The sequence below is a fragment of the Pomacea canaliculata genome, linkage group LG4, assembly GCF_003073045.1.
Source record: "Pomacea canaliculata isolate SZHN2017 linkage group LG4, ASM307304v1, whole genome shotgun sequence".
Classification (NCBI taxonomy): domain Eukaryota; kingdom Metazoa; phylum Mollusca; class Gastropoda; order Architaenioglossa; family Ampullariidae; genus Pomacea; species Pomacea canaliculata.
The window spans coordinates 5,722,178-5,732,143 of record NC_037593.1 but is presented as its reverse complement, the minus strand read 5'-3'; the positions used below and the strand labels follow the sequence as shown (position 1 = coordinate 5,732,143).

At 59.9% G+C, this 9,966-nt stretch overlaps 3 protein-coding genes across 3 annotated transcripts in view; all 3 read right to left on the bottom strand.

The window, feature by feature from the left end:
- Window positions 1-3,401, bottom strand: part of LOC112561482 (FK506-binding protein 4-like) — a 3,885-nt gene extending 484 nt beyond the window's left edge. The window contains exons 1-3 of the mRNA XM_025234008.1: window positions 3,285-3,401; window positions 2,073-2,222; window positions 1,150-1,257 (exon numbers count right to left, since the gene is read on the bottom strand). Coding sequence (XP_025089793.1) covers window positions 1,150-1,257; window positions 2,073-2,222; window positions 3,285-3,401 — 375 coding nt within the window. The remainder of the gene's footprint in view (window positions 1-1,149; window positions 1,258-2,072; window positions 2,223-3,284) is intronic.
- A 1,110-nt stretch (window positions 3,402-4,511) lies between these two features.
- Window positions 4,512-5,689, bottom strand: LOC112561481 (pollen-specific leucine-rich repeat extensin-like protein 1; the record flags this gene model as incomplete). Its single annotated transcript, XM_025234007.1, has 3 exons — window positions 5,378-5,689; window positions 5,003-5,089; window positions 4,512-4,595 (listed from the first exon to the last, which is right to left on the bottom strand). Coding segments are annotated over exons 1-3 (483 nt in total), but the record flags the coding sequence as incomplete, so codon positions are not given.
- A 138-nt stretch (window positions 5,690-5,827) lies between these two features.
- LOC112561480 (neurofilament heavy polypeptide-like) lies at window positions 5,828-9,965 on the bottom strand (the record flags this gene model as incomplete). The annotated part of the gene is made up of 6 exons (XM_025234006.1): window positions 5,828-6,157; window positions 6,337-6,810; window positions 6,843-6,975; window positions 7,625-7,848; window positions 9,379-9,555; window positions 9,915-9,965. Coding segments are annotated over 6 exons (1,389 nt in total), but the record flags the coding sequence as incomplete, so codon positions are not given.
- Window position 9,966: the final 1 nt, after the last annotated feature.

Genomic DNA, 9,966 nt, shown 5'->3' with positions numbered 1-9,966 from the left:
CTTGGCTTCTGGCTCTTGGCTCTTGGGCTCTTGGGCTCTTGGCTCTGGGCTCTTGGGCTCTTGGGCTCTTGGGCTCTTGGCTCTTTGGCTCTTGCTCTTGGGTCTTGGCTCTTGCGGCTCTGGGCTCTTGGCTCTGCTCTTTGGGCGCTTTGGCTCTTGGCTCTTGGGTTTGCGGCTCTTGGGCTCTTGGCTCTCTGGCTCTTGCGCTCTTGGCTCTGCTCTTGGGCTTTGGGTCTTGGCTCATTGGCTCTTGGCTCTTAGGGCTCTTGGGCTCTTGGCTCTTGGGCTTCTTGGCCTCTTGGGCTCTTGGGCCTTGCGTTCTGGGCTCTTGCTCTTGAGGACTCTTGGCTCTTGGCTCCTGGCTCTTGGGCTTGGCTCTTGGGCTCTTGGCTCTTGGCTCTTCGGCTCTGGGCTCTGGCTCTTGCTCTTGGCTTTGGCTCTTGGCTCTGGCTCTTGGCTTGGCTCTTGCGGCTCTTGGCTCTGGCTCTTGGCTCTTTTGCTCTTGGGCATCTTGCTCTATGGGCTCTTGGCTCTTGGCTCTTTGGCGCTCTTGGCTCTGGCGCATCTGGGCCTTGGGCTCTTGGCTCTGGCTCTTGCGGCTCTTGGGCTCTGTTGGCTCTTGGGCTCTTGGCTCTGGCTCTTGGCTCGGGCTCTGGGCTCTTGATGCTCTTGGGCTCTTGGGCTCTTGGGCTCTTGGCTCTTGCTCTTGGCTCTTGGGCTCTTGGCTCTTGGGCTCTTCGCTCTTGGGCGCTTGGCTCTTGCGCTCTTGGCTCTGGCTCTTGGCTCTGGGCTCTTGGGCTTGGCTTTGGGCTCTTGGCTTTGGGCTCTTGGGTCTTGCTCTTGGCCTTGGCTTTTGGCTCTTGGGCTCTTGGGCTCTTGGCTCTTGGCTCTTGGCTCTTGGCTCTTTGCTCTTGGCTCTTGCCCTTGGGCTCTGGAGCTCTTGGGCTCTTGGCTCTTGGTTCTTAGAGCTCTTGGGGCTCTTGGGCTCTTGGGCTCTTGGCTCTTGGGCTCTGGCTCTTGGGCTTGGGCGCTTGGGCTTTGGCTCTTGGGCTCTTGGCTCTATGGCTCTGGCTTTGAGCGCTTGGCTCTTGCTCTTGGCTTCTTGGCCTTGGCTCTTGGGCTCTTGGCTCTTGGCTCTTGGCTTTGGGCTCTTGGCTCTTGGCTCTTGTTTGGCTCTGGGGCTCTTGGGCTCTTGCGGCCTTGCTCTTGGCTCTTGCGGCTCTTGGCTCTGGTCTGGGTCTGGGCTCTGGCTCTGGGCTGCTTGGCTCTTGGCTCTTGCTCTTGGGCTCTTGGGCATCTTGGGCTCTGGCTCTTGGCTCTTGGGTCTTGGTCTTGGGCTCTTGGCTCTTGGCTCTTGGGCTCTTGGGCTCTTGCTCTTGCTCTTGGGCTCTTGCTCTTGGCTCTTGCTCTTGCCTCTGGGCTCTTGGCTCTTGGCTCTGGGGCTCTTGTCTTGGCTTTAGCTCTTGGGGCTCTGGGCTCTTGGGCTCTTGGCTCTTGGGCTTCTTGCTCTTGGGCTCTTGGGCTCTGGGCTCTTGGCTCTTCGCTCTTGCTCTTGGCTTGGGGCTCTTGGCTCTGGGCTCTTGGGCTCTGGCTCTTGCTCTTGGCTCTTGGGCTCTTGGGCTCTTGCTTCTGGGCTCTTGGTCTCTTGCTCTTGGCTCTTGGCTCTTGGCTCTTTGGCTCTGAGGCTTTGGCTCTTGGGCTTCCCCTTGCTCTTGGCTCTTTGGCTCTTGCTCTGGGCTCTTGGCTCTTGGGCTCTTGGGCTCCTTGGTCTTTGGGCTCTTGGCTCGGCTCTTGGCTCTTGGGCTCTTGCGGCTCTTGCTCTTGGGCTCTGGCTCTTGGCTCTGGGCTCTTGCGAGCTCTTGGCTCTTGGGCGCTTGGCTCTTAGCTCTTGGCTCTTGGCTCTTGGCTCTTGGGCTCTTGGCTCTTGGGCTCTTGGCTCTGGCCTTGGGCTCTTGCTCTTGGCTCTTGGCTCTTGGCTCTTGGGCTTTGGCTTGGCTCTGAGTCTATGGCTCTTGGGCTCTTGGGCTCTTGGGCTCTTGGCTCTTGCTCTGGGCTCTTGGGCTCTTGGGCTCTTGCTCTTGGCTCTGGGGCTCTTGGGCTCTTGGGCTCTTGGCTCTGGGCTCTTGGCTCTTGGCTCTTGGCTCTTGCCTTTGCTCTTGGGCCTGCTCTTGGCTCTTGGTCTTGCTCTTGGCCTCTTTGGCTTTGTGGCTCTTGGGCTCTTGCTATTGGGCTCTTGGGCTCTGCTCTCTGGGCTCTATGGGCTCTTGGCTCTTGGCCTGCTGGCTCTTGGGCTCTTGGGCTCTTGCTCTGCTCTGGCTCTTGGGCTCTTGGCTCTTGCTCGTGGGCTCCTTGGGCTCTTGGCTTGGGCCTTGGCTCTTGGATCATTGCGCTCTTGGCCTTGGCTCTTGGCTCTTGGCTCTGGGCTCTTGGCTCGTTGAGCCTCTGGCTCTTGGGCCTTGGCTCTTGGCTTTGGGTCTGGCGCTCTTGCTCTGCTCTGGCTCTTGGGCCTGGCTCTTGCTCTGGCTCTTGGGCTCTGGGGCTCTTGGCCTTGCTCTTGGGCTCTGGCTTTGGCTCTTGGGCTCTTGGCTCTTGGGTCTTTGGGCTCTTGGGCTCTTGGTCTTGCGCTCTTGGGCTCTTGCTCTTGGCTCTTGGCTCTTGGGCTCTTGGTCTTGGCTCTTGGGCTCTTGGGCCTTTGCTTCTTGGCTCTTGGCTCTTGGGCTCTTGGGCTCTGGGTTATGGGCTCTTGGGCTCTTGGGCTCTTGGGCTCTTGGGCTCTTGGGCTCTTGGGCTCTTGGCTCTTGGCTCTTGGGATCTTGGCTCTTGGCTCTGGGCTTTGGGCTCTTGGGCCTGGGCTTGGCTTGGCTCTTGGGCTCTTGGGCTCTTGCTCTTGCGCCTGGGCTCTTGCTCTTGCTCTGGCTCTTGGCTCTTGGCTCTTGGCTCTTGGCCTCTTGGCTCTTGGGCTCTTGGGCTCTTGGCTCTTGGCTCTTGCCTGGGTCCTTGGCTCGTGGGCTCTTGGGCTCTTGGGCTCTTGGCTCTTGGGCCTTGGGCTCTGGCTCTGAGGCTCTTGCTCTTGGGTCTTGGCTCTTGGCTCTTGGCGTCTTGGGCTCTTGCTCTTGGCTCTTGGCTTGGGCTCTTGGGCTCTTGGGCTCTTGGGCTCTTCCTTTGGGCTCTGGGCTCTTGGCTCTTGGCTCTTTGGCTCTTGGCTTTAGCGGCTCTTGGCTCTTGGCTCTTGGGCTCTTGCTCTTGGCTCTTGCTCATTGGCTCTTGGGACTCGGGCTCTGGGCCTTGGGCTCTGGGCTCTGGTTGGGCTCTTGGCTCTTGGGCTCTGGGCTCTGGCTCTGGCTCTTGGAGCTGCCGCCTTGGGTTTGGGCCTTGGGTCTTGGCTTGGGCGCTTGGGTCATTGGCTCTTGGTCTCTGGCTCTTGCGGCTCTCTTTGGGCTCTTGGGCTCTTGGGCCTTGGGCTCTTGGCTTGGGGCTCTTGGGCTCTTGGGCTCTTGCCGCTCTGGGCTTGGCTCTTGCTCTGCTTGCTCTGGCTCTGCGGCTCTTGGCTCTTGGGCTCTTGGGCTCTTGGGCTCTTGTGCTCTTGAGGCTCTTGGGCTGGGCTCGTGGCTCTTGGCTCTTCGGCCTTGGGCTCTTGGGTCTGGGCTCTTTTGGGACTCTTGGGCTTTGGCTCTTGGGTCGTGGCTCTTGGTCTTGGCTCTTGCTCTTTGCTTGGGCTTGGGCTCTTGGGCTGTTGCTCTTGGCTTTGGGCTGGGCTTGGCTCTTCTCTTGGGCATTTTGGGCTTGGCCTTGGCTGGGCTCTTGCTCGTTGGGCCTTGGCTTGGGCTGGGCTATTGGCTCTTGCTCTTGGGCTTGGGCTCTTGGCTTTGCTTGAGGCTCTGGCGTCTTGGGTCTTGGGATTTTGGGGCTCTTGGGCCTCTGGCTCTTGGGTCTTGGGCTCTTGGCTCTTGGGCCTGGCTCTTGGGCTCGCTCTGGCTTCTTGGCTCGTGGGCTCTTGGTCTGGGCTCTTGGGGCTCTTGTCTGGCTCTGGGCTCTTGGCTCTTTGGCTTGCGCTCTTGGGCTCTTTGGGCTCTTGGCTCTTGGTCTTGGCTCTTTGGGTCTTGGGCTCTGGCTTTGGGCGCTTGGGCTCTTGCTTTTGCCTTGGCTCTGGCTCTGGAGCTTTGGCTCTGGGCTCTGGCTCTTGGGCTCTTGGGCTCTTGGGCTCTTGGTCTTGGCTCTTGGGCTGTGACTCTTGTGTGTGCTCTTGGCTCTTGGCTCTTGTCGCCTTGGCTCTGCTCTTGGGCTCTTGGCTCTGGCTCTTGCTCGTGGGCTGGGCTCTTGGGCTCTGGCTCTCTTGGGCTGCGGCTCTTGCTCTTGGGCTCTTGGCTTTTGCCTTGGCTCTGGGCTCTGGCCTTGGGTCTTGGTTTGGGCTTTGGGGGCTCTTTGGTCTTGGGTCTTGGCTCTTCGGCTCTGGCTTGGCTCTTGGGCTTCTTGGGCTTTGGCTCTTGGCTCTTGCTCTTTGGCTCTTGCTGGCTCTTGGGCTTTGGGCTCTTGGGCCTCTTGGCTTGGGCTCTTGGCTCTGGGCTCTGCTCTGGCTCTTGCTCTCTTGGGCTCTTGCTCTGGCTTGGGCTCTTGCTCTTGGGCTCTGGGCTCTTGGAGCTCTTGCTCTGGTTTGGGCTCTTGGGCTCTTGGCTCTTGGCTCTGCTCTGGCTCTGGCTCTTGCTCTTGGTGGGCTCTTGCTCTTGGGCTCTTGGGCTCTGGCTCTTGGCTCTGCTCTTGGGCTTTGGCTCTTGGCTCTTGGCTCTTGGCCTCTTGGGCTCTGGCTCTTGGGCTCTTTGGCCTCTTGGTCTTGGGCTCTGGCTCTTGGGCTCTTGGCTCTTGGCTCTTGGCTCTTGGCTCTTGGGCCTTGGCTCTTGCTCTTGGGCTCGTGCCTTGGGCTCTTGGGTCTGCTCTTGGGCTCTTGGCTCTTGGCTCTGGCTCTTGGCTTTGGCTCTCTTGGGCTCTTGGGCTCTTGGGTCTTGGCCTCTTGCTCTGGGCTCTTTGGCTCTTGGCTCTTGGCTCCTTGGCTCTGGGCTCTGGCTCTTGGCTTTGCGCTCTTGCTCTTGGGCTCTTGGGCTCTTGGCTCTTGGCTCTTGGGTCTTGGCTCTTGGGCTCTGGGCTCTTGGCTCTTGCTCTGGGCTCTTGGCTCTTGGGCTCTGGGCTCTGGCCCTTGGGCTCTTGGCTCTTGCTCTTGGTCGGCTCTGGGTCTTGGGCTCTTGGGCTCTTGGGGCTCTTGAGGCTCTTGCTCTGGGCTCTTGGGCTTTGGGCTCTTGGCTCTTGGGCTCTTGGCTCTGGGCTCTGGGCTTTGCTCTTGGCTCTGGCTCTTGGGCTCTGCTCTTGGCTCTGGGCTTTGCCTTGCTCTTGGGCTTGGCCTGGCTCTGCTCTTGGGCTCTTGGGCTCTTGGCTCTTGGGCTCTGGGGCTCTTTGCTCTGGCTTCGTTGGGGCCTCTGGGCTCTTTGGCTCTTGGGGCTTGGGCTCTTGCTCCTTGGGTGGGCTCTGGCTCTTGGGGCTCTGGGCTCTGGCTAATTGGGCTCTTGCGCTCTTGGGCTCTTGGGCTCTTGGGGCTTCTTGGAGCATCTTGGGCATCTTGCTTTGGGCTCCTCTGGCTCCATTGCTCTTGGTTGCTCTTGGCTCTGGCTCTTGGTCTGTGGCTATGGGCTGTTGGGCTCATTGGGATTGTGGGCCTTGGGCTCTTGGGCTCTGGCTTTGGGGGCTCTTGGGCTCTTGGGCTCTTGGAGCTCAATTGCGGGCTCGGGCTTGGCTCTGGGCTCTTGACGCTCTGGGCTCTTTGGCTCTTGGGCTCTTGGGCTCATGTGCTCTTTGGGCATACATGGGGCTCTTTGGGCTCTTGGGTGGCTACTTGGGCTGCTGTGGGTCTCTTAAAGCTTTCGTTGTCGATCGTGTGATGCCTTGACCGCTCTGTGGCTCTATGGCTCTTGGCTGGGCTTTGGCGTACTTGGGCTATTGGCACCATTTGGGGTACATCATTGGGGCTTTGGCTCTTGGGTCTTGTGGTCATTGGCTCTTGGGTCTGGGCGCTCTTGAGGCTCTTTGGGCTCTTGGGCCAATTGGCGCTGGGCTCCTGGCTCTGGGCTCTTGGGCTCTGGGCTTTGGCTCTTGGGCTACTTGGGCTTGGGATCTTGCTCAATTTGGCTCTGGCCTTGGCTCTTGGGCTCTTGGGCTCTTTGGGCTCTTGGGCGGTCTTGGCTCTTGGCTCTTGGCTCTTGGCTCGTATAGGCTCTTGCTCTTGGCTCTTGCTCTTGGGCTCTTGGCTCTTGGGCTCTTGGGCTCTTGGCTCTTGGGTCTTGGGCGTCTTGCTCTTGGGCTCTTTTTCTGGGCTCTTGGGCTCCTGGCTTGGGCCTTGGGCGTCTTTGGCTGGGCTCTGGGCTCTCTCTGGGCTCGCTCTCTTGGCTTTGTGGCTTTGGGCTCTTGGCTCGGGCTCCTGGGGCTTCTTGGGCTCATTAGCTCCTTGCTTGGGGTCTTGCTCTGGGCTCTTGGGTCTGGGCTCTTGGCTCTGGGAATCTTGGAGCTGCTCTTGGCTGGCTCTTGGCTCTTGGGCTGGGCTCTTGCTCTTGGTGTTTGGGCGTCTTGAGGCTCTGGGCTTTGCTTGGGCCTCTTGGCTCTTAGCCTCTTGGGCTCTTGCTCTTGAGGGCGTCCTTGGGGCTCTTGGGCTTTGGCTCCTTGGGCCTGGTCGGGCTGTGGCTCTTGGGACATCTTGGGCTCTTGGCTCTCTTGGCTCTTGGGCTCTTGGCTCTCCTTGGGGGTGGGCTCTGGTCTTGGGCTCTTAGGGCTCTTGGGTCCCTTGGGCTCTTGTGGCATCTTGCTTTGGGGGCTCTTGGGTTATTGGGGCTTTGGGCTTTGGGCTCTTGGCTGGGCTCTTGGGCCTGGACTTTGGGCTCTCTTTGGGCTCTTGGGCTCTTGGGCTTTGCTCTTGGGTCTGGGCTCTGGCTCTTGGCTCTTGGGCTCTTAGGGGCTCTTTGGGCTCTTGGGCTTCTGGGCCTCTTTGGGCTCTTGGGCTCTTGGGCTCTTGGCTCTGGCACTCTGGGCTTGGGCTCGTGGGCTCTTGGGCTTTGGCTCTGGGCTTTGGGTCTTGGGGCTCTTGCTGTTGGCGCTCTTGGCTGCTTCTGGGTCTGGGCTCTTGGGCTCTTGGGTTGTGCGGGAATCTCTTTTGGGCTCTTGCTCTTGGCTCTTGGGCTCTTGCTGGGCTTGGGCTCTTGGGTTCTTGGGCTCTTGGCTCTATGGGCTCTTGGCTCTGGCTCTTGGGGCTGGGCTCTTGCTCTGGGCTCTTGGGTTGGCTCTTGCTCGCTCTTGGCTGGGCTTGGGCTTGGGCTCTTGCTGGGCTCTTGGCTCTTGGGCTCTTGCTTTGGGTCTTGGCTCTTGGGCTCTCTTGGCTCTTGGGCTCTGCGGCTGGGCATCTTGCGCTCTTGGGTCTGTGGGCTGCTTGGGGCTTTCTCTGGGCTAGTTGGGCTTTGCTCTGGGCTCATTGGCTCTCTTGGACTCTTGGGCTTTGGGCCTTGCTCTTGGGTTTGGCTCTTGGGCTCTTGGTCTTGGGCTCTTGGCTCTTGGGCTCTTTTTGGGCATTGGGCTTTGGGCTCTTGGGCTTTGCCTTGGCTCCTTGGGGGCTCTTAGGGCTGGGCTTCTATGGGCTCTTGGTCTTGGGTCTTGGCTTCTGGGCTTGGGCTCTTCGGGGCTGTGGGCCTTTTGGGCTTTGGGCTTTGGGGCTGGGCTCTTGGGCCTTGCGGCTCTATGGCTCTGGGCTCTTGGGTTGGGTCTTGGGCTCTCTTGGCTATATGGGCTCTTGCGCTCTTGGCCTCTTGCTTTGGCTCTGCTCTGGCTTTGGGCTTTGGCTCTGTGGCTCTTGGGCTCTTGGGCTCTTGCTCTGGGCTCTAGGGCTCTTGCTCTGGCTGGTCTATGGCTTGCTCTTGGCTCTTGCTTCTTGGGCTCTTGGGCTCTTGGCCTCTTGCCTTGGGCTCATGGGCTCTGGGCGCTGGGCTTTGGGCTTCTTGCTCTGGGTTGGCTCTTGCTCTTGGCTCTTGCGGCTCTTGGCTCTGCTCTTGCTCTTGGGCTCTGGCTCTTGGCTCTTGGGCTCTTGCTCTTGGCTCTTGGGCTCTTGGCTCTTGGGCTCTTGGCTCTGTGGGCTCTTGGGTGCTCTTGGGCTCTTGGGCTCTGGCTCTTGTCTTTGGCTCTGGCTCTTGGCTCCTGGGCTCTATTGGCTCTTGGGCGGCTTGGGATATTGGGCTGGGCTCGTATTGGGCTCTTGGCTCTTGGGCTCTTGGCTCTTGGCTCTTGGGCCTTGCTTTGGGCTCTTGGGCTCTTGCGCTCGTGGGTCTTGGGCTCTTGGGCCTTATGGGTCTTGCGCTCTGGGCTCGTGGGCTCTTTGGCTCTTGCTCTTGGGCTCTTGGCTCTTGGCTTGGGCTATTGGCTTGGCTCTTGGCTCTTGGCTCTTGGTTCTTGCGGCTCTTGGCTCTTGGGCTCTTGGCTCTTGGGCTTCTTGCTGGGCTCTTGGGCTCTTGGCTCTTGGCTCCTTGACGCTCTTGGCTTTGGGCTCTTGGCTCTTGGGCTCTTGGCTTTGGCTCTTGGGCTCTTGCTCTTGGCTCTTGAGCTCTGGGCTCTGGGCTCTTGGCTCTTGGGCTCTTGGGCTCTGGCTCTTGGCTCTTGCTCTTGGCTCTTGGGCTCTGGCGCTCTTGCTTTGGCTCTTGCCTTGGCTCTTGGCTCTTTGGCTCTTGGCTCTTGGCTCTTGCTCTTGGCTCTTGGCTCTTGGGCTCTTGGCTCTTGGGCTCTTGCTCGGGCTCTGGGCTCTTTGGCTCTTGGCTCTGGGCTCTTGGCTCTTGGGCTCTTGGCTCTTGGCTCTTGGCTCTTGGCTCTTGGCTCTTGGGCTCTTGGGCTCTTGCTCTTGTCTTGCTCTTGGCTCTTGCTTTGGCTACTTGGGCTCTTGGCCTCTGCTCTTGGCTCTTGGGCTTTGGCTCTTGGAGCCTTGGGGCCTTGGGCTCTTGGGCTCTTGGGCTCTGTGGTCTTGGGCTCTGCTCTTGGGCTCTTGGGCTCTTGGCTTTGGGCTCTTGGCTTTGGGCTCTGGCTCTGGCCTTGGGCTCTTGGGTCTTGGCTTGGGCTCTTGGGCTCTTGGGCTCTTGGGCTTTTGGCTCTTGGGCTCTTGGGCTCTTGGCTCTTGCCTCTTGGGCTCTTGGGCTCTTGGCTCTTGGCGGGCTCTTGCTTTGGGCTCTTGGCTCTTGGCTTTGGGTCTTGGCTCTTGGGCTCTGGTCTTGGGCTTTGGCTCTTCTATGCTCTTGGCTCTTGGGCTCTTGGGCTCTTGGGCTGGGCTTGGCTTGTCTTGGGCTCTTGGCTCTTGGCTCTTGGGCTCTTGGCTCTTGCTCTTGGGCTTCTTCTGGCTCTTGGGCTCTTGGGTTCTTGGGTCTTGGTCTTGGCTCTTGGGCTCTTGGGCTCTGGCTCTTGGCTCTCTGGGCTCTTGGTCTTGGGCTCTTGGGTCTTGGGCTCTTGGCTCTTGGGCTCTTGGCTCTTGGGCTCTTGGGCTCTTGGCTCTTGCTCTTGGGCTCTTGGCTCTTGGGCTCTTGGCTCTTTGGCCTTTGGCCTTGGGCTCTTGGGCTTTGGCTCTGTGGGCTCTTGGTCTGGGCTGGCTCTTGGGCTGGCTCTTGGGGGCTCTTGGCTCTTGGGCTCTTGGGCTCTTGGCTCTTGGGCTCTGGGCTTCTTGGGTCTTGGGCTCGTTGGGCTCTGGGCTCTTGGGCTCTTGGGCCTCTTCGGGCCTTGGGCCTCTTGCGGGCTCTGGCTCTTGGCTCTTGGCTCTTGGGCTTTGGCTCTTTGGGCTCTTGGGCTTTGGACTCTTGGGCTCTGTGCTCTTGGCTCTTGGGCTCTTGGCTCTTGGGCTCTTTGGCTCTTGGTCTTGGCTTTGGGCTTCTGGCTCTTGCTCTTGGGCTCTTGGCTCTTGGGCTCTTGCTC